This window comes from Chrysemys picta, chromosome 10, assembly GCF_011386835.1.
Source record: "Chrysemys picta bellii isolate R12L10 chromosome 10, ASM1138683v2, whole genome shotgun sequence".
NCBI classification, from domain to species: Eukaryota; Metazoa; Chordata; order Testudines; family Emydidae; genus Chrysemys; species Chrysemys picta.
In genome coordinates, this window is record NC_088800.1 from 42,237,559 (window position 1) to 42,261,387 (window position 23,829).

The 23,829-nt window shown below is 47.0% G+C and overlaps 1 protein-coding gene across 2 annotated transcripts in view; it reads right to left on the reverse strand.

The window, feature by feature from the left end:
- The window catches only part of SNX1 (sorting nexin 1), a 40,377-nt gene extending 25,172 nt beyond the window's left edge, over positions 1 to 15,205 (reverse strand). For both annotated transcript variants that reach the window (XM_005280954.5, XM_042851632.2), the window contains exon 1: positions 15,022 to 15,205. In XM_005280954.5, the coding sequence (XP_005281011.1) occupies positions 15,022 to 15,141 (120 nt within the window). In that variant the 5' untranslated portion in view covers positions 15,142 to 15,205. The remainder of the gene's footprint in view (positions 1 to 15,021) is intronic.
- Between the last annotated feature and the right edge of the window lie 8,624 nt (positions 15,206 to 23,829).

Consider the following 23,829-nt stretch of genomic DNA (forward strand, 5'->3'; position numbering starts at 1 on the left):
AGCCATAGTGGGAGTGGGCTGGACCTGCTGCAGTCGGACTCAATCACAGAAATGTCAGGCTGAAAGGGAACTCAAGAGATCATCAAGTCCAGTCCCCAATGGTCTGTGATGGGATGTTAGATGGGGTGGGATCTGAGTTACTACAGAGAATTCTTTCCTGGGTGCTGGCTAGTGAGTCTTGCACACATGCTCAGGGTTTAACTGATTGCCATATTTGGGGGTCGGGAAGGAATTTTCCTCCAGGGCAGATTGGCAGAGGCCCTGGAGGTTTTTTGCCTTCCTCTGCAGCATGGGTCACTTGCTGGAATATTCTCTGCACCTTGAGGTCTTTAAACCACGATTTAAGGACTTCAATAACTCAGACATAGGTTAGGGGTTTGTTATAGGAGTGGGTGGGTGAGATTCTGTGGCCTGTGTTGTGCAGGAGGTCAGACTAGATGATCATAATCGTCCCTTCTGACAAAGTCTAGGAGGACCAAGTAAACCTAGAGCACCCCTGGCAGGTGTGTTCGTCCAACCTGTTCTTAAAAGCCTCCAACGACGGGGATGCCACAGTCTCCATTGGAAGCCTGTTCTGGTGCTTAACTATTTTATAGCTGGAAAAGATTTCCTAATATAACCAACATCTCCTTACTGCAGATTAAGCCATTTACCATTTATCCTACCCGCAAAGGATACAGAACAATTGATCACCATCCTCTTTACAACAGCCCTTAATATATTTGAAGACTTAACAGGTCCACTCAGTTGTCTTTTCTCAAGACGAACCATGCAGTTTTGTTAATAAATGGTGCAGCTGCACGAACATATAGTATCACATTGCTGGCTCATTCAATCTGTGACCCACTAGAACCCACAGAAGGTGATTTGCAGGGTCCTCTATTAGATTGTGCATTGGTGAGGTTCCCCAGAGCACTGGGGCTTGGAATTAACACCTCATTGAGATGCATGGGGCAGTTCATACCCTTAGAGCTATTGCTTCAGGCTGTCTGAAGACTGGCAATCACCAATGCATTGTTACATTTGAGCTTTGCTTTACAAACATGAGGCCTACAAATTTACATGAAAGCTGAGATTCACATGTACAGTACTCATGTAACTCCAGGCAGGAGTGCTGTAGGCATTGGCCTCTAGCACTTCAACCCAGCCCTGCTCTCTTCATGGATGCTGTGGTGATTGACTTCTGTTGAAGCAGATGCAAGTCAGATCTTGTTTTTCTGCAGTTAATCTTACCATTAAACTAGGGAAGAAGGGGCACAGATGACATAGGCAGGATTGTAGTAAGAGACTGAGGTTTCCCTGCACTGCATTAAAGGTTTGTTGTGCTCTGCAGCCACCTCTTAGGGCTTGTCTCCACTTACATTTTATAGCGCTCTAACTTGCTGGCTTGGGGGGTGTGAAAAATCACCCCCCTGAGCACAGCAAGTTTGAGCGCTTTAAAGTGCTAGTGTAGACAGGCTCCAAGTGGACATGGATTACCAGCTTGTGCACAACCACACTCGCACTTCAGAGTGCTGCCATGGGAGTGTTTCCAGTGTAGCCATGCCCTTATTTAAATGAAGGGGGAACGCTAACTGCTCAAAAATCTCAACATCTCACAGTGAGGTTTTTTTATTATTAATTATTATTCTTAAAATAATCAGGTTCCAACTCACATCTGTTAAAGATGCCAAGCTATTTGGGTTATATCTAGTTTGTTATCAAACAGTACTATTGATTGTACCATCTCCAATGCCTATTCCTCTGTAGTGTTCATGGCTACACTATAGTAGTGACTAAGCTGTAGCTCTAGAAACTTCTATAGGTCTCACTATTCTCCCATCACAGTCTGTGATGGCCCACTTATGCTGAAAGAACAGGAGTACTTGTGGCACCTTAGAGAATAACAAATTTATTAGAGCATAAGCTTTTGTGGGCTACTGCCCACTTCTTGGGATGCACCCACGAAAGCTTATGCTCTAATAAATTTGTTAGTCTCTAAGGTGCCACAAGTACTCCTGTTCTTTTTGCGGATACAGACTAACACTGCTGCTACTCTGACACCTATGCTGAGTCACTGGAGATGCTGGATTTAACATGCTCAGCAGTAGCACACTCCCCTTGGGAAGATAAGGGCTTGTGCTATTTGTAAGTATGGCAAGTCAGACTCTACCCAGACCCCTGATGTGAGCACTACCTTGCGATGAAGTCTTTGTTTAGCTCCTCACATGAAGGAGATTTGTTTTATTTGCTGGAACATGGAAGAGTAACGGGGCATGGCAGAGAGCTTAGCTCAGAACAAAACAGAAACATCCATTGTTGCAAGGCAGGCAGTCCTCTCCTGGGCGTACTTCACTATGGAAGTCACCATAACAGCCAAGTTTCAGCTCTGGTTCTGCTTATAATGCTTGGTCCAAAGAAAACAACTCAGTTCCGACTCACTGCCAACTGAGTCATTGCTGATTAAACTGGCTGCTGGAATTTTAAGAGTCCAAACGCATATGTCCTAGCTGAATGCATATTTCATGTAGAACAGCGAAACTGAGGTAGCTTAAAAACAAACAAACAAAAAAACCACACACACACACACCACAATACTGCTGTTTTAGTAGGCAGGACTGCTCCAACTGAGATCAATGGGAGTCAGCCTACGTAAGTACCTAGCAGTGATTAGAACCAGATTTTACAGTACGCCATAGTCCAGCAATGCAGGCCTGCAGCGATATAGCAGAGTTCCTATACTTTTCTCAGGAGAGGTTTGCCTTAGCACCTGTTGTCTAGCTCCTAGCTAAATGAGCAGAAAAGACTGGAGACTTGCAATAGAGTTCAGGTGAAGGAGGCAGTCACAGGATCCTTGGGGGTAAGCTTGTCAGTTTGTTGTGTGCTTGCTTGATTAAAGATTATAGTGAGATCTAGTCTGGGGTCTGTGTGCTGAGCCAAGTGGCCTGCCTGGCTAGGCTGAGAGCTCACTAAGGAGGTTCTAGCCTGCTAGTCTTTGATCCCTAGCCCCTTTAGGATCCCTTGACAAGGGGGGTGGGGCTAACTTGGGAGAACAGGCATTTAGGAAGCTAGCGCCTAAGCTACCAGAAACTGCAAACCAGGGAGTTTAGAGACCCAGATACACCTATAAACATTCTAAACAACCCAAAAACCCAAACCCCTGCAAGAGTGAAAAGAAGGCAGGCAAAAGTCCAGCAGCAGAGTGGGGATTCTCTACTTTATTGCATCGAATGCAGCATGTATCATCATCTGCCTTTTGGGCAGGTGGTGTATGTGCACATATGGCGCAAGGAGCTCATGGCAGTCAGATGGAGCACAAGCTCTTGAGAGCCTTGGAGGAGCTAGGAGGGACAGAGGTACATAGATAAGACTTCCAGGGACACAGCATGGTCCCATCCCCACTCTGACAGCCTCTTTGCTGTTGAGGATGAAAAAGTCTTGAGGAAATCAAGCTGGAGCAAAGGGAGACAATCCCATACTTGGGGTCCTCCTTCCAGATGTTATCACTCAGATGAATACCCTAACCACTGGGCTATAGTCACTCATTCACTGGCCCAATAATTTAAACAGTAAGAGGAACAACTTCAAAATTTAATTCGGCCAGAAAAGTGAGAATGACAATAGCCCTGAGGTTAGGGCATTCACCTGAGAGGTGGCACATCCCTGTTCAAATCCATTCTCATCAGGCAGAGAGAGGACTTGAACTGGTGGTCTCCTACAACCCAGGTGAGTGCTGTAGCCACTAGGCAAGAGGTTGTCAGCAAAGTCTTCCTCCTGTCTCTCCTTCTCTCCCTGCTGTTTTGTGTGGAGGTCAGCAGCCTCTGAGCACACCTACCAATCAGGCCCTACACCAGATTGAGGAGTCATTAGAGGTGCTTTTGGAACAAACTGATAAACTAAACTAATAAGTCACCAGGATCAGATGGCATTCACCCAGGAGTTCTGAAGAAACTCAAATGTGAAGTTGCAGAACTGTAGTTTGTAACCTATCATTTAAATCAGCTTTTGTACCAAATGACTGGAGGGTAGCTAATGTGATGCCAATTTTTAAAAAAAAGGGGCTCCAGAGGTGATCCTGGCAAATATAGGCGGGTAAGCCTGATTTCAGTACTGGGCAAACTGATTAAAACTATAGCAAAGGACAAAACTGTCAGACACAGACAATGTTCCCTCTAATTTTTTACATGCATATGCAAAATGAATTTTGTTATGTGCACCAATATGGAGGTGATGTGTTGTGGGGGTGGGGCCAAGGGGTTCAGAATGTAGTAAGGGGCTCATGTCTGGGGCAGAGGGTTGGAGTGCAGGGGGGTGATAGCTCCAGCTGGGGGTGTGGGCTCTAGGGTGGGGCTGAGGGGCCTGGGGTGCAGACTGCTCTAGGGCTATGGTGGGGAGAGGATTCCCCCCAGCCCTCTCCCTGGCCACAGCAGCCGCCTCTCCCTGTCTCTCTGTGGCTGCTGCAGCTCTGGGGCCAGGGGAGAGATGCCTATCCCCACTGCAGCCTTGAGCACCTGTGTGGTCCTTGATAGGCTGCTGCATGTCCACACAGCTTAGAGGGAACTTAATATACAGATGAACATAATTTGTTGGGGGAAGAGTCAACATGGTTTTTGTAAAAGGAAATCATGCCTCACCAATCTATTAGAATTCTTTGAGGGGGGTCAACAAGCAGGAACCAGTGGATATAGTGAACTTATATTTTCAGAAAGCCTTTAACAAGGTCCCTCACCAAAGGCTCTTAAGCAAAGTAAGCTGTCATGGGATAAGAGGGAAGGTCCTCTCATGGATCAGCAATTGGTTAAAAAGATAAGAAACATAGGGTAGGAATAATAGTCAGTTTTGCAGATTGGAGAGAGGTAAATAGTGGTGTCCCCCAGTGGTCTGTATTGGAACCAGTCCTATTTAATATTCATAAATGATCTTAAAAAAATGGGTAAACAGTGAGGTGGCAAAATTTGCAGAAGATACAAAACTACTCAAGATAGTTAAGTCCCAAGCAGACCATGAAGAGCTACAAAAGTATCTTTCAAAACTGGATGACTGGGCAACAAAAAAGGGCAGATGAAATTCAATGTTGATAAATGCAAAGTAATTCATATTGGAAAACATAAGCCCAACTATACATATAAAATGATGGGGTCTAAATTAGCTGTTACCACTCAAGAAAGATCTTGAAGTCGTTGTGGATAGTTCTCTGAAAACATCCACTCAACGTGCAGCAGCAGTCAAAAAAGCGTCCAGAATTTGGGAATCATTAAGAAAGGGATAGATAAGACAGAAAATATATTGCCTCTATATAAATCCATGGTATGCCTACATCTTGAATACTGTGTGCAGATGTGGTTGCCCCATCTCAAAAAATATATTTGAACTGGAAAAGCTTCAGAAAAGGGTAACAAAAATGATTGGGGTATGGAATGGATTCTGTATGAGGAGAGATTAATAAGACTTGTCTTTTTTCCAAGCTGAAAAGTCTGACGGGGGGGGGGGGGAGGGAGGAGAAGAGATATGATAGAGGTCTATAAAATCATGACTGGTGTGGAGAAAGTAAGTAGGGAAGTGTTATTTACTCCTTCTCATAACACAAGAACCAGGGATCACTAAATTAAATTAATAGGCAGCAGGTTTAACAAACAAAGGGAAGTATTTTTTTTTCCACCCACACAACGCACAGTCAACCTGTGGAACTCCTTGCCAGAGGAGGTTGTGAAGGCCAAGACTATAAACAGGGTTCAAAAAAGAACCAGATGAATTCATGGAGGTCCATCAATGGCTATTAGCCAGGATGGGCAGGGATGGGATCCCTAGCCTCCGTTTCCCAGAAGCTGGGATTGGGTGACAGGGGATGGATCACTTGATACCTGTTCTGTTCATTCCCTCTGGGGCACTTGGCATTTGCCACTGTCAGAAGACAGGATACTAGGCTAGATGGATCTTTGGTGTGACCCAGTATGGCTGTTCTTATGTACAAATGAGCCAGATGCTCCTCCACTTATCTTCCCCTGGTTTATGAATGCTCCGGTGCTCAGGTGGGAGATAAATATCTGGACAGCTAGAGTGAGGCAACAGTACACATGCCCAGTGGCAGAAATACAGGTGCCTAGGGAACGTTTACCACCCCAACAACAAAAATACCCCATATAGGCATCATGTGATTTTTGGCAGCAGCCAAGCAATAATTGTGGATTGCAGTGGCATCTAAGAATGGGACTTAGGTGCCTAGTTATGTCTGTGGATCTAGGCCTAAGTTGCAGCCCACATAACAGAGATTTGGCAGTCAATACATTAAGGGGACATATCTAGATTACAGGCCAGATGCTAAAGGTCACCTAGGTAGGCATGCCATTCTCACTGTAGCATTAGCAGTCACAAGTTTATACAGATCTAGATGCGTGGCCTATATGTTAGCCAGAATTATTCTTCCCCTTCTGGAAGGAAGAGACTATTATACAACTATGGGAAAGATACAATAGGGAGATGATCTTTTGTTCTATCCATGCAGGCAAGAATTTCAGTTCATTCTGCAAGAAGTGCCTGCCTGCAACCAGCATAAAGGTACCAACTACATTAATTTGCCTCACATATGCCTAGAGCAGGACAACAGGAATTCTAGTTGTCAAGCATTTAACATTAACTGCAATAATTGGGGGCTGCCAGACCTATGCAAATTGGGAGTTCAACAGTGGGGAAGAAGAAAAGTTTATAAGATGTTCCTATCACCTACAACAGTAAGTGTTGGTAGGAAGAGAGAGAAAGGGAGACAGACTGGGTTAAGCCAAACAGGCCTGCTAATATAACAGTCTTTCACTTAAGAGCATGCCCAGTAAACAAGAGGAATATGGGACTGGAAGTCAATGGACCAAAATTGGTACTTTGGAAGTTAGGCCTAATTGATTAACAAAATAAGGTAAGAATGGAATAGCCCATCCATCACCCCCTTTTGGGGGCCCTTAAAGAGACTTTGGGGGCAGGGGCAGCACAGGGAAGTTATCTTCCATTGCAGCTGCTGCTAAGTGACTTTCATCCTAACACCCAGACCTTGGCATACTAGTGGGTATGCCGGATGTCCTTGCTGGTGCAGTGATGGCACTCCGCCTGATCCATGCAAGATCCTGCTTCATCTTCCCTGACCTCATGTGTCCCTTTCCATCTCCCACTATCTTCCTCCTGGCCTGTCTCTGGGATTTTCATATGATCCTGTGACTAACTACACAGCACCAGCATAATGAGATGCTATGGCCCATCCAGCTCTGACCAGCTGGAGAAGGGCCCCATGAAGGGAAGGGACTTGACCAAGAAACCAGATAGCATCCCTGAAAGAGGTGAGCCAGGTCCAGAGCAACAGCTGCTGTGGCCAATCTGCCAGCCCAAAGCATCTCACCATAACTGACTAGTCACCCTGTATCCTAAAATGTATTTACTCCACCCCCACCCCCTTTTGTCATCCTATCTTCTGCCCTGTTGGCCTGTTTTGTTAAGAGCAAGAAAGACTCATTCTTGACTCAAATAACTAGAACAAATCTTTTCTTCCTCATCAAAAAGGGATGGCTGACAAAATAAGAGGTCATACCCTCTGAAAAAGGGACTTAAATAAATATTAAAAGAAAGTGGTGTATTTGGAGTACAGAGGCCTCTGCTTGCTTAGTACTATGACAAACCACTAGAAAACTCATGCCAAAGGTTGGAAACTTAGTGATTGGGATATACACAACAGAATCAACATAAAGCACTAAATTTAGTGATCCCCCCCCCCCCCCATTACATATGTTTTGCATACATATTAAAATGTTGCATGGTGACAGTGTCACATTAACTTTGACTCTCTGGGCCCATTTACTGAATCAAAAATAATACAATAGCACTCACATGGAGCATTTGACCAAAGCAGAAGAGGATGTATGGGTCAGTAACAGCTAGAGTTTCACATCCCCTTTCTCAAGAACCGTTTCTCTATCGTCCTTTTATCTCAGATAGTGGTACATATTTAAGGCCAGATACCTACTAGACAGATATGAAAATTTAAGCAGACTACAAGCAAGAAGAAAGGGCAAGACCCTAGTGACAATCTTAGCTCCTTCTGGCTCGTCTGTCTTGTCAGATTCAGTAGGCTGCTGGGAAAAGCTACCAACAGCAGTAGAAACTCCTGGTCTGCAGACAGCTCAGAAGTCACCAATGCATTAGTCAATCACAAGCGAAGCACTCTTGTCAGAGTCAAATGACAGATTTAAGAAATTGTTCTCCAGAATTGGCTAGCTTGGCTTCCGTACCCTTCCCTCCCACAACTCACTAGGGTAAGTCTTCTACTGTCATTGGCAAGTGGCTTTTTCAATTCCTGCTTTGTGATCCTCCCCAAGCATTGCTTGTTGACATATATGTCTCAGCCAGGAGGACAAAGACCTATAATGGCTAGAATACTAGGAAGTATTAGCCTTGTGAAACTGCTGCAGGATATCAATGCAAGAGTTTAGTAAGATCCAAGAGAATCATCCATTTTTCTAAACAGGGATCTTACCGGCAGTTACACTAGATAGGAAAACCATGGGGTTTTTGGTCAGCCCATATATAGTTTGAGGTACAAGGTGGTATTCAGGTGAGTCCAGGAAGGAAGTTCCCATGAACAAAATATTGTATTTATGTAGATTTTGGAGGCTGGCTGAGCTCTCCTCCAAAAGCATCTGGCAATGGCTGCTGTTGATAAAGGATACCCCAACTATATGGATCATTGCTCTGTTCTGGCAATTCCAATGTGGCTGTACATTCTGTTAACAGTCTCTTTACTATGGGACTCCAGCTTATGTGCCTACACAGCAAGTCTAAGAGCTACTTATCACTGCTGGAATTCCCACCACTTAATAGGCAGGGGCAGGAGCAACAGATACAGATCTAGTCAGCTGAAGAGGGCATGAGTTAAACAAAAACCAAGGACTTTCCTCTACCTATCTAGGGATTCAGACACACAAGGTGGAGAAGGGGTCAAGGAAAGGCAGTGTCCAGACAGGACTATTAACAACATGTTTATCCAGATTACCTAGTCACTGATTAATTTCTGAATGGCCAGGCCACTTCTGGTCCCTCATCTCGCCATGTCATTGCATTAATTAAACAAGGGTTCTCTTTTAGCTCCTAGCAGTTTCTACTCATTTATGACCTGAAGGGCTTAAAGTGCACATCTATTTAGCAGCAAAGAGGTGCAGACAGCAGTTTCATACTGCATCTTTTAGTAAAAAAAGGGCAGCAGACCCGTGTCATTCAAGAATGATCCCAATGAACTGCACAGCAGAAGGAGTTGTAGCACCACTGTCTAGCATTTGGGGAGCATCTCTACATTGAGCCCTCACTACTGTTTGTTTGCCCAGTATTATCTGCAAAGACTGCTGCCCCAAGCACACACAGAACTCCAATTTGTTTCCATTAGCTAATATGTGGACAGGACAGCCATCTTTCAGGCAAGTGAAAAAACGTAAGACACTGCATGAATCTTAAAAGCTTTGCTCAATATGGCAGAGTGGGCCAGAGAGTTTTGTTCCAGATAGTCCCTTCCAGTCATCATGATGCCTAGTAGAGGAGGAGCTAGAACTCCAAAAGCAAGCAGAGAATGAGCTTTAGAAATGAATTAGGATTTAGGACATTCATTTTGCTGCAAGCTGGGGGTTATCATTCTAAAATTTCCTTAATGCAGAGCTGGACTTTTTTTTTGTTTTTAAGCAAAAGACATCCAGGCTTTGTCTACACTAGTTCTGCTTTCTAAAAATGTTTAGCTGTTGCCAACATTGTTCAGCTTCTGCCTGCATTACCAACACTAGAAACAATGCATGTTGGTTGCTACCAGCTTTTGATACCAAGTTGATTAGACATGTTCTACACAAGTTTATACAGTGCTAGAGGCAGCCATGCCAGCAACCCATCATTCTATTTGAATGAGGTTCTTATACCACCCTTGCCACCACAGTACCAAGCACCTTCCAGAAGTATACTACACTAGAAGCACTATGTGCCACTGTAGTGTGTTAGGTGAAAACGCTCTATGTAGACAGGCAAGAGAGCTCTTCTGTTGGCATAATAAGTCCACCTCCATGAGAGGCGGTAGCTATGTTGGTGGGAGAAGCTCTCCCATCAACATAATGCTGTCTACACTGGTGCTTAGGTCAGTGTAACTTACATCACTCAGGGGAGTTGCTTATTTGCAGAAGTGGTAGTGTTGACTTTGCCTCAGTGACATGACTCACTTCCATCACACGTTCATCATTCTCTCATCCTTTCCCCAGGTTGGGGCTCAACACTGCTAATGCCGACCAGTGTTTAGCAACAATGGGAAATGTAGCAGGATAGACAAGGCCCAAATGTGAAGACTAAAAGGTACGTCGACACTTAAAATGTTACAGCAATACTGCTATAGCACTTCGGTATAGATGCTTTCTATAGCGACAGGAGGGGCTCTCCTGTTGCTGTAGTTAATCCACTTCTGAGAGGTGGTAGCTGGGCTGACAGAAGAATTCTTTCACCAACCTAGCACTGTCTATACTGAGGCTTAGAGTCGCATAGCTGTGGGTATCAGGGGTATCACACCCCTGAGATAGGCAATTATGCCTAATAAATTTTCAGTGTGGACCAGCCCTACAGCTACTCATGAAAAACGAGAGATCCAAGTGCAAGGCCTTTGGGAAGCTCCTCCTGACACCATCTTTCATATCAGTCTTCAGCTAACTGGCATCACATCTAATGTACCTACCCCCTCTAGCTGCTGAAGGAAAAATGCAGCTGTTTTTCTTCTCCCTCTCTAGAGCCACCTTACTGCTGTGGTGGAGAGGATCTGCTATTCTACCCCTAAAGAGTATCCTAGTACCTGCCTCTGCTGCTCAGAACTTCTGCCTCAAGTAGTAGCATAAGAACATTTGTATAGTAACTCCTCACTTAAAGTCATCCCTGTTAATGTTGTTACGTTGCTGATCAATTAGAGAACGTGCTCGTTTAAAGTTGTGCAATGCTCCCTCATTTGGCAACCGCCTGCTTTGTCCATTGCTTGCAGGAAGAGCAGCCATTGGAGCTAGCTGGTGGGGGCTTGGAACCAGGATGGACCGGCAGCCCCCCTTTCAGCTCCCTGTTCCCCTAAGTTCCCTGTGCTGCAGCCACTCAGCAGGCTATCAATTGCCAGCAGTTTGGCTGTCCCTCCCCAGACTGCCATTTGCTGCTCCTGCCCTCTGCCGTGGAGCTGCTCCCTGGAGCCTCCTGCTTGCTGTGAGGGGGGCTAATGTCAGGGTGTCTCCCTCCCCCCTGCTCCCCGCTTACCCCCATCTCCATAGAGCGGGGGAGGGGGGGAGGAGAACAACAGGGCTCAGGATGGAGGGAGCTTGCAGGCAACAGCTGTGTCTGAACTTGCTGATTTACTTAAAAAGGCAATGTACTTAGAGAGTGGGGCCCAGCATACTTAAAAGGGAAATGCACGTCTCTCTCGCACATGGTGAGTGTCTGTCTCTCTCTACAAGGCAGCAGGAATGGAGGGAGGGGTGACAGCATGGCAGAGTGTGAGGCTACATTAACAACAATGTGTAAACCCTTGAGGGCTCAGCCGAGTGCTAATTCATCATTTAGCAGTAAGGCATTCCCTGGGAAATATCCCTCCCTCTGACTTCGCCACCTCAACCAAGCTACACAATCATCATCGTTGTGTACCAGTATTAAATTAATTGTTTAAAACTTCTACTGTGCATGTATATAATATAGTCTTGTCTGTGGAAAAAAATTTCCCTGGAAATTAACCCCCTCCCCCATTTACATTAATTCTTATGGGGAAATTGGATTTGCTTAACATCATTTCACTTAAAGTCACATTTCTCAGGAACAGAACTACAAGGTAAAGCAAGGAGTTACTGTACTGGGACCCACAGATTACCCCCATTAGCTCAGAATGAGACCAGTTTTGTCGATTTCAAACTGCTGCTTGGCAAAGCTATGAGCAGCAGAGGCATGGCACTGACGCTGGTCTACTAGCAATCTCAGGTCACATTTGGAAGCATCTTCACAGCCATAAAGCTGACATCTCCAGGTTTTAAGAGACCCTGTTTCTGCAGAAGTTGACAGATCAGCACCAATACACACTAGGAAAAGCTTCCCACTCACCACTGGGTTACTTCAGCAATGTCCTGACCAAGCCATTTTCTTATGCCTGCAACCTACAGATTCTACTCCATGCCAGAAGAGTTTCTATTTTAAACCTTCCTGTGTAACTAGTAGGTTTGTGTAACTGCAATCTTTCCCATGAAGCAAACACCACCATCCCTAAATTTCATGTGTTCATTTTCAAATATAGCACCAGTGATGTTTTGCTACAAATAGTTCTTTTATTACAGAGATAGAGAAGAGATTCCCAGGGTTAAGATTTCACAGGTTAGCTTTTTTACTTTGAGTCCTTTTTCAAACAATTTCTTCCATTTACTGTACATTTACTCCCTGAGGACTTACTACTCTTGCTTGCAAAGCTGGATTTTGAGAGCTATGTTGTCTGTAACAAGATACGTTTTGCTATAATCACCGGTTAGCGTTATATTTGACTAAGAGATGACAATGTCAAGCCTTCTGTTACATGTTAAGGGATACAGCTTTTATATTTGTTTTTCCTAGTCAAAGAGTAGTTAACTAGAGGATTTGAGAAGTTGGTCTTGTGCCCTTTGCTTCTTTGAGGGGAAAAAGGCAAGCTAGAAGGTTTTCCTTAGGAATATCAACTTTGGCCTTCTCTGTTGGAAAACTTGCTGGGTTTCTTCATGAACATATGTTGTTAGCTCACACACTGACTGGGCGTGTGGGTCTAGAAATTTTAAGACTCCATTTCTCCAAAGTGTTGGTTCATTGAACTTTGACCTGTTAGCAAAAGAACGCTGAAATAGTGATTTTAAAACCTTTTTCTTGGTTGTTCAACTTTCATTCTTGGCCATTATGCTGTTAAACTAGTTCCAGGCTAGATGGGACCAGATTTTCAAGTGCAAGATGCTTTCAGAAACTTTTGCTTCTCAAGTGTATATAGGACAACAACAACAAAGGGAGGCCACAAGCCTAATATCCTCTACTACTGCATGTTCAACCAGCTTCAAAGGTGACATTTTCTGTTAAGGCAAAGAATCAGAAATAAATTAAGGTAACACTTCCACACAAAAGTGAGAAGGTCTTAGTGCACTCAGAGACCCCTCTCCCTTTCACCCTACACCCACATCCTATTCTGGAAATGCACAGTCTTAAGTCTGGCCAGGAGATTCCTGACTTTGATGGGCAATTAAAGTGGCAGCATCTCCCCATCCTTATGTGGGACAGGACTCTCTGGGACAGTCTAGGCCAGGGGCTCTCAATCTCTCTTTGAGTCTCCCACACATGGTATGAAGATTCCACAGCCCAGCTGTGCCACAACAACTGGTTTTCTGCATATAAAAGCCAGGGCTGGCATTAGGGGATAGCAAGCAGGACACCTGCCTGCCCCAGCAAAGCTATATTGTTTGGGCCCCGGCTTTCTGCCCTGGGCCCCAGTGAGTCTAATGTTGGCCCTGCTTAGCTATCCACAGGTATATCACATGTTTCCCTCGATCACTTTTCACACAGCCCTAGAATGATGTGCTGATGTGAACGTGCAGCTAATGTTCATAAAGCCCCGACAGGTCTTTTTTAAAGGCAGCCTACTTTACAATAAAGTGACATTGTTCACTCAAGCACTACCCTCCCTAGGAAACTCCCTCTGCCACCCTCTCCCCACTAAGTTGGGTTGAAAACAGTTCACTGCTTGTACAAGTGCAACAAAACTCACCACATCACAAAGCCTGATGAAACATGCCAGCAACATACATTTCCTTAGCGTAACCATACCCAGACTGGAAAACTAATTTAGCTATTGTTAGCAATGCCATGCCATATGGTTTTGGCCAAAAATTCTTAAGCAGCTAGTTACAGAATGACTCCCTCCAAGGTTCCACCCCCCATGTCCTAGGGTATTTCTACATTAACTGCCAGATCAGCAGCAGCGATCGATCCAGCAAGGGTCAATTTATCACATCTAATCTAGACATGATAAATTGATTCCCAGTCGCTCTATCGTCAACTCCTGTACTCCACCACCAGGAGAGGCACAGACGAAGTTGACAGGGGAGCAGCAGCAGTTGACTCACCGTGGTGTCTTCACCGCGGTAAGTTGACCTAAGTACATCGACTTCAGCTACGTTATTCACGTAGCTGAAGTTGCTTAACTTAGATTGATCTCCCCCCAATGTAGACCAGGCCCTAGTGATGTTTAGATTTCTCTGACTACAGGTATTAAGAATTAGGGCTTTGTTATGTAGGATATTATAACAAAAAAAAGTAAAGATTTCGCCTAGTCCACGACTAGGGCTCCTATGGTAATACATTTGTATTAAGGGATTTCTAAGCAGCTGATCTAATGTAGATTAAGATCAAGACAGCAACTCAGCGAAGTGACTGGTTTGTAACATTTTAGTTTTTATCTACCCACAGATATTCCAGTGGAGGCCAACATTATAAGCAATCACTGGATTTGCATTTTCAGATCTCTTGGCAACCCAATCTTCACACCCCTTTAAAAGGCCAGTTATTATCCCTACTTTACAAGTAAAGGAGCACAGAGCAGATAAGTAATATGCCCAGGGGCACACATGAAGTCAGCGGTACTCTAGCAATTAGGTAGCGTCCCTCCCTGCCTGCTCCTGCCTTACTCCGCATTTCGACCAAGGGATAGGCGAGGATGTCACTGGAGACCCTGCCACCCGAAAGCCCAGACCTGCGATCAAGGGCTAGTCAAGAGTTACAGTCACTCCCCAGCCAGGGGCTCCAGCCCCCGAGAGGAGAGACCGACCCGGCTTCCATCAGCGCCACTGAGAACCAGGGCCCAGCGGTGTCCCGAGCGCCTCCCTTGGGGCCCCCGGGCTCGACCAGCCCCTCACGGCAGAGCTCAGCAGCGGCTCCGACAGACGGGAGCTCGCAGCTTTCCGGCGCGACACGGGGGCAGCGGCGCAGCAACGCTCGGGAGCCCCAGGGCCCGGGCGGACTCACGGCGCCGGTGAAGATGTCCTCGCCCTCGGTGTCACTGTCCACATCCCCTTCGGCCCTAGGGAAGGGCGGGGGCAACCGCTCCGCAGAGGGGCTGGAGCTGCAGGCGCCGCCCGACGCCATGTCCCTGCGCTCGCGGATGCTGCTTCCGCCTCCCAGATGCCTACTGGGGCGGAAACGCCAACGACAGCTTTATGAGGAGAGAGCGGCGCCGTGAGCGGGGGCGGGGCCTGGCCCTGCGGACAAGGAGGAGGGAACCATGTCGGGGGGGGGGGGGGCGGAGCGGGTGAGGGGATGCCCTTGGTGGGGGGAGCCAAACGGGGGGCGAGCCCGCCAGAATACACAGAGGAAAGAGCCGGGAGAGGGCGCGGGACTTCGGGAGGGGCGGGGCTGGCTGCCGTGGGTGGAGCCAGAATAGGGGTGGGGCTGTGCCATGTCTAGGTGGTCCTGATGGTCGCGTGCCGTGCTTGTGCGCTCTGCAAACTGTTCCGCGAGATGGGCTCGTGTCATGACGCAGGACCCACGCTCTGTCCCTCAGAGAAGGGAGGGGATCATGCCAAAAAGCCCCGCCTGATTGGCTGCCTTTTCCCCCTTCCCCGCCTCCTCAGCAAGGCAGCCAATGAGAGATGCTGACTGTAGGCAGAGGGTGCTGCCACTCAGCTCGGGAAAAGACAGCCAATAGAATCAAAGAATATCAGGGTTGGAAGGGACCTCAGGAGGTAGGGTGACCAGACAGCAAATGTGAAAAATCAGGACTGGGTGGGGGTAATAGGAGCCTATATAAGAAAAAGACCCAAAAATCCAGACTGTCCCTATAAAATCGGGACAGCTGGTCACCCTATCAGGAGGTCATCTATTCCAACCCCCTGCTCAAAGCAGGATATAATCCCAACTAAATCATCCCAGCCAGGGCTTTGTCAAGCCTGACCTTAAAAACCTCTAAGGAAGGAGATTCCACCACCTCCCTAGGTAACCCATTCCAGTGCTTCACCACTCTCCTAGTGAAAAAGTTTTTCCTAATATCCAACCTAAACCTCCCTCACTGCAACTTGAGACCATTACTCCTTGTTCTGTCATCTGCTACCACTGAGAACAGTCTAGATCCATCCTCTTTGGAACCCCCTTTCAGGTAGTTGAAAGCAACTATCAAATCCCCCTCATTCTTCTCTTCTGGAGACTAAACAATCCCAGTTCCCTCAGCCTCTCCTCATAAGTCATGTGCTCCAGCCCCCTAATCATTTTTGTTGCCCTCCGCTGGACTCTTTCCAATTTTTCCACATCCTTCTTGTAGTTTGGGGCCCAAAACAGGACACAGTACTCCAGGTGAGGCCTCATCAATGTCGAATAGAGGGGAACGATCACGTCCCTCGATCTGCTGGCAATGCCCCTACTTATACAGCCCAAAATGCCATTAGCCTTCTTGGCAACAAGGGCACACTCTTGACTCACATCCAGCTTCTCGTCCACAGGTGGGGAGAGGGAAACGGCCTCAAGGCCCATACCATTCCCACAGGAGGGGATGGGGCGCAGAAAGAGCCTCCCCCTTCATGGGAAGGTGTGTTAGCCCAGCCTGCTGGCTCCCTCCTGCCCCCGCACCCCGCGAGCCCAGAACCAAGGGGGGCAGGGTGGGGCAAGGCTTGTCGTTAGTGTATATGTCAGTGCATGGCTGAGAGCACTGGGATTTCCCTGAGGGCAGAGCACCTGCATTTCCTTCTCCAGTGAAGCACTGGAGTCCAGTCTTTTCCATGCCCTTCTGTAGGTTCAGGCAGGGCACCAAACTGCACGGCTCCACGCATTGCCATTGGCCATGTGGCAGTGGTCTATGCGGCACACTGGCAGGGCTGCTGGGTATCACCTATCCAGGTTCTCAGCTTCTCCTTGGCCCTCTCCTCTCCTGCGTTGCCCTGGGGATAGTATGGGAGGTGCCCCATCCATTCCTAGGCACCCCCCATTAAACTTGTATCCTGCTCACTCTTTCCTCCCCTGCAATATGGCAAGCGCACCATGCGGGAGTGTCTGGGCAGCTGCACTGTGGGAGGCAGCACCCCCAGTTCCTCCCGTAAGAATGGGGCTGAGTCAAACACCTGCTGCAGGTGTAACTCTGGAAGCAAGTCTTCAATTTGCCAAAGAGACATTACCTTTGCATGATGGTTGCTCTCAAAACCCTCAGGTTGGCCACCCCTTTAAGGCACTGGTTATGTCTACCTCTGTATAGTGCTCAGCCCAAGGGGCCTCAATCTCTGTCCAGGCCACTGGGTACTACCATCTTGTAAATATTAAACTACCTAAAAAAAACCTATTAAAATAATGTTGCAAAGTCAAACATTTGAGAGTTAGGAAAGGCCAGTGTTACCATTACCCCTGCAACCTAATCTGCCTGTGTGTGTATGCATTATGATACAAGTCTTTAATTATACGATCACAGATTACACACCCCATATTCACCATAGTAATATGATTATGATATAATTATTAGCAGCTTGTACATATGATGTCATGTGAGGTGTTTATGGAAAAGTTATGGTTTTCTGAATATGATTATCCTATTTGTATGAATGTATCATTTTTGTATCTGGAGTTATGAATATTAACTATGTATTTGTATTTCAAATGTGCTTGCACCTGGGTAACACACACAAAACTTTACATACAGTTTGCTAGCACACTGTGAATGGCCTATTCAGCTTGAATGGCCCATCAGCAAAGACAATGGGCCATGGGGAAAGCTTATCTTCACCTGATGAACTGTCCTGGGGACGCTTCAGTCAGCCTGTGGATAATGGCTGCCATGACTCAGAAAAGCATGCAAGGGAACGTAACTAGGTCACATGATACTAAACTCCATTTTGATACCTGTATTTTTTCACAAACTCGGCTGGGAACTTGGTTTGGAACAAAGGGCTTCCTGCCATATGGAAGAAATTATAAAAGGGAGAAGTGACATCAACCCAGGGCCCCACTCCTCACATAAGAACACCTGGAAACACCGGAGGAACAAAGACTGAACTGGGGGAAGTGCTAGTCCCAGGCTAAAGGGATTTCTAGCCTGTGTATGGAAGCTTGATGGACTGTTTGTACTATCTAACAGGGTGAGACACTGCTTGATTCAAATCCTATCTAGTACATAAAACTTAAGACTGAAGTTTTGTTCATTTCTTAGGTAACCATCTTTGATCTGTTTGCTATTACTTATAATCACTTAAAATCCATCTTTCTGTAGTTAATAAATCTGTTGTATATTTTTTAATCTAAAACAGTGTGGTTTGCTTGAAGTGTGTGGAAAACCTCAGCTCAGTGAATAAAGGTTCTGTGTATATTCCTCTCCAAATCGAGGGAGGGGTGGACTGGGTAATTGTAATAATCTTTAATGGTCAGGTTTTTGACCAGGACAGGACCATACAACTCCAGGGTCCTAAGCTGAGGAACTGGGGGGCATTTTGACTGGAGCCGCTCTATTGTTGGCTCATGAGTGGCTGGCCAGAGCATTCATGAACACAGCTGGGTGTGATCCCTTCCTGGGGAGGTTGGTGCGAGGGCAAATTTGGAGGGCTTTGTAGCTTGTCAGATTGATGAGACGGAGGCATAGCTCACTTCTTAGAGTGTATGGATAACCGTAACAGGTGCCAAGCTTTATCTAAGGCAGTTTTCTCACCTACAGCTACTTTTCACATCTCCAATCCACATGGCCAGGCATCCATTGTTCATAGAGTGCAAAGAGCACTGCCCGTTTTGTTCCCTCAGTGCTGGGTAACAAAGGGGTTCTCTCCCCCTTCTTCTTACAGTCCAGTGAACCTTTGAGATCTATTCTTTTGAAGTTCTGGTAACTGGTGTTTCCCTCAGATGCAAATAAACTGCCCACTGTCTCTGCCAGCATTCTGCTCAATTTACATTATAGACTCCAGCAAAAAGGCAAAACAAATCTCCTTTGTCTAGAACAAATGTGTTTATCAAGTCTGCCCCAAAAAAGTATTTTAGGAACATATTTCCAGCACACACACATAACTCTTTACACGCCAAGTACGGACCCCACGCCATGCTATTAATGAGCAGTGTGATACCAACTTTCATTTAACTCTACACATAACACTTTACAGAAAATACTATGATGGCAACATGTGAAGTGTAGTGTGTGTCAGAGGTGGCAGGAGTTTGCAGAACAGTGGCCCTCTGCCAGTTGGCATTGAGGGACTCATAGGTTATGTCTGCACAGCAAAGAAAGTCCCACGGCTGGCCTGTGCCAGGCAACAGGGTCTGGGGGGCTGTTTCATTGCTGTGTAGACTTCTGGGCTTGGGCTGGCACCCGAGCTCTGGTACTCTCCTACCCTGCAGCATCCTAGAGCCCAGGCTGCAGCCCAAGCCTAGAAGTCTACACAGCAATAAAATAGCCCTGCAAGCCTGAGTCAGCTGGCATGGGCCAGCCCTGGGCATCTAGTTGCTGTGTAGACAAACCCTTAGGATCCCAAGAGTATCTTGTTAATTAAGTCTAGGCTCCAGAAGGCATGTTATGATTTTATTTGGGATGTAACCGTTTGTTTCCAATACTTTCACGTGCTATTACTTGAGTCTCAGGGCTTTGTTAAATAAACTTATCCCTGATTTCACTAGAAACCAATCTCAGTGCTGTGTGTTAGGCGGAGCGGGGAGCTGAGTAGGAACTCGCAAGCTGTTTCTCTGGAAGCAGTGAATCTGTAAATACGACAATTGTCCAGTGAACCAGGGCTGGACCCTCCAGGGAGCTGCTCGCCGAGTTTGAGGGATAGCGTGTACCTATTGCTAAGCTGCAGTGATAGCAGGGCCTTCCTCACGCTAAGGGCAGGTGGTACCCCCACCGCTATTTAGGTTGCCCGGCCCTTTCCCTTATAACAGCTTCTTGTGACCTTTCCTTTGAGAGGCTCTCACACCGCCATTGTTTTAAGTGGGTCTTTACTATTCAGTAGGAGGCAAGCACTCTGGCTTGAGAGGAGCTTTGTCTCTGTCCCTCGCCATTCTGGCTGCTCTGATAGAAAGGGTTAAGAGGCACCATTTCCCTTCTCTCTTTTTCCTCAGGAGAGGTAGCAGCCAGAATAGCCAAATACACCACCACACCAAAGGTGAACTCACACCGCCACCCCCCAACACACACAATACTGGGGATATCCAGGAGCTGCCAGAGCCGCTGTAGAGGTTGGAGCAGTGGAGGAAGAGGCCACAAGAGCAAGGCTGACTCAAGATCATCATAAGGGCTGGAGCAGCTCTACCTCCCCAAGGGAGCAAACTTGACACACACACCCCACCCCCGCCCTCTTGGATCCAGCACATGGCCCAAGCAACCCATCCCACCTCTGGGGACACCATGAGGTGGGTATGGGCTGGAGCTCCCCCCACTTCAGGGAGGATGGGAGATCGAGGTCAAGTCAGGCTCCTCACAATCATTGCCCCAGACCCAGCAGCACTTCCATGGCTGGGATCTCAACCAACTTCTGCTTCCAGCTACTGTTGAGAGACAAGGTGGGGGAGGGAATAGCTTTTATTAGACCAGCTTTGGAGGGGGCATGGGGGGAGAAGAGAAGCTTTCAAGCTTACACAGAGCTCTCTCTCACGTACATTCTATGTAAACTCAAAAGATTGTGTCTCTGCTATCCTCAGACCACAGCAACACAGCATCCAGTTAATGTAGCTAGTCTTGTAACACGCTGGGCTGAAGGTTAAGGGGGCAAATGCTGCAGGCAATATCGGGGGTGGGGTACAGTTGTACAAAATAAACTTTTTATTTTAAAGGACCCCAGAGACCCAGCAGGGCAGAATGAATACTAACAAATCTGGCCTTTCCTAACCTTTCAAGAGACTGAGTTTCTAATTTAAAATGTTCTTTTCATGTAGTTGTGGGCTGTGTATATTTTCCTACTGAACATGTAAATGATTACAAAGAGCAATGGTTCTCAGATCAAGTACACCTCCCACCACTGGGTAATTTTGGAGGAGGTTTGGTTTTGAAATAAAAGTGCACTGAACTTGCTTGATTGTAGGTATTGCAGTGCCCCCTCCTGGATAGACTCAGAGCTACTAATCTCATGGGTGATGCCTTTCTCAAAGATTGTCCTTCCACTCAAATGTTGATCCTGTGTGTTTGGAACCAGAAGATCAATTTTAGGTGAACTCTTCCATATAGACAGCGACCTTGATGGTAGGAGACTGTTCATGGATGGCCACCGTATGAGACTCCCTCATGGGGTGGGGAGGGAAGAAGACAGGAACACTTCTCTCATTGGGTGAGCTGCTTGTGATCAGTAGAATGTTACCTGACTATAGTGAGGATCTGCTAACACCTTAAAAACCACCATTATACCACCACATGCTAGATAAACCGGGTTTTTTAAAGAAGGATGCAAACCACGCTAGCTAGTGCTCAGACAAGGGAGAGCCTTGTCCTGAAGAACTTTAGGCTCAATGTCTTAAACTGCCCTAATCTTCAAAACAACGGATCCAGCCACATTAAAGATCAAACATCAATCTCTGAACCACCACAAAAGTTGCGCTCTTCTGGGACAATGCAGCTCACAGTGCAGAATGAAGCATGAGAGCTGGGACAAAATATTCTGTGCCCGAGGGATCCAGTTAGGGAGCAGTCTTCCAGAGAAGATTAGGTGAATTAAGACTAACTGCCTTGATGGAACATTGCAAAGAGAAGGCCTTTCCATCATAAGAATGACACACAACAGTAACTCCAGCCAAGCAGGAGTTACCCTGAAACAAACTAGCCTAAACACAGAGTAAATTAATAAAAATCTTTAAAAAAATCAAACCACCCCCTACACTTAGAGTTTTGACCCCCCAAAAGGGAGAAGAGCCAGAAACTCCAAGAAATTCACTAGGAGCTTTGCTATTGAATTGAGGAGGAAGGTGCGCAGATACTACGGTGATGGAGAGACAGAAGAATCTGTACTCTAATTACACACAGAGGAGAGAAATGGAACAGCACAGCCTTTCCCCTCCCTGTATACAACTACTTCAGCATTTTAATACACAACTTTGCCCCATCTTTTTAACCCTCCACCTCCTGGATTAGGTTTTGGGGATTAAACTTTAAGCTATTGGCTCCTTGTGCATTACAGACACTTGCCAGCTATTTCCACTCCAACTCCACATCTCACCCTTCCTCTGCTTTGCACAGTAAGCCCACCACCCACTCCCTCCCCTCTGGGATTGAGAGTAGGCACTGGCTGCTGAATAAGGAGGCAGCAGGATGAAGTTCTTGAGCCTGGGAAGGCGTGTGCACCTGCTGCTGCCCAACTCTCTCCACAGAGGATCTCCGAGCCAGCCGCAGAGGCATAGGGGCCAAGACCTTCAAAGGGCCTGGCCCCCAAGTGGGAGCTCCTCCTTTTATAAGTCAGTCCCATGAGGGGCTGGTCTGGCAGGAGTCGGTGTTAAAACTGAGAAGGAAACTGAGGCACGGACTGGTGCTTGGTAAACCCCTCACAGCCAAGTCATGGCTGAGTGAGGAAAGGAGCCCAGGAGTACAGGCCCCCGGGGCCCTCTCTGGGCATTGAGGTACACTCCCCTCTCCAAGCCACGTATGACTTGAGTCCCTGCCCATTCTAGCAGCCGCCTAGTGCATGAGCAGAACTCCCTCACAGGAGGATTTTAGAGCTGGGGAGCTTCCATACCAAGCTGCAACCCATCACTTCCCCTGGAGGAGCGTAGCAGCGAGAGTCTTACACATTCCTCCAGCAGCAGCAGGGGAGCCGTGTGACATGTCTGCTGTGGCCTGCCTTGTCTCTACACCCCATTGCTACACATGACATGGGTGAGGATGGACACTTCCTCACTGGAACATACCCGAGTGTTTAGCCGCAACCTCAAGATCTGACTCAGCTACCCTTCTTTATGCACTCGGCATTGGCCTTTCCTTGCTAGGAGCAGCAGCAAGCAGTTCCCTCCCTCTGCGCTGTCACAAACATTTTTCAAGTTCCTCTCCCTGTCATTCTCCACTGAGAATGTGATTTGAGCCCTGGTGCTGCTGTGGTGTCACCCTCTTCACTGCTGACTCTGGCAGTCTGGGCCCCTGGCAGGGGGCCTCCATTGCAGGTACTTGCAGCAGCCCAAGCACAGAGGGGTTGTTTTCAGGTTCAGGGGGTCACCTCTGATTAGCCAGCAAAATTCCACCACCTGCCCCACCACCCCACTTCTCACATTCCCTCTTACACCAGTTCTCTCCTTCAACCTCGGCTAGAGCAAGCTTCCTTTTGGCAACACCTGGAGCTAGTGCAGTAACCTCCTTTGGATTCTTGCACTCTTGGCAGCCTCACTTCAGATGCAAGCGCCAGCCTCCCCGGCTCAGCAGCTGCCCTGCACGCCTGGGATCAGTGTCAAATTCAGCCTGGTCAGCGGTTAAGAAAGTAATAGGGCAATCACCTTGGAGATGGAGACTGTACCAGCGCTGAGTGGACAGGCTTGGGAGCCATTCCTCTCCCTTGGTACAGGCCATCTAATTAATGTCACTTGTATTCCAGTAGCATCTAGAAGGCCCAGTCATGCTCAAGGCCCCTTTGTTCTGGGTGCTGCACAAACACTTAGTGAGACACAGTCCCTGTCCCACAGAGCTCACAGTCTAAAGCTCTGGTTCTCAACCCATGGCCCAATCAGCACACAGCTGCGGTCCATGTGGCTCTCAGGGCCATACAGGTAGTATATATGGATGTGGCCCACATAACAGAGAGCTGCATATGCAGCCCACAATGATAAAAGGTTGAGAACCACTGGTCTAAAGAGACATGATGACAAAGTTTGGGAGGGGGGGGGGGGCGCAAGGCAGGAACCAAGAAAGATAATATG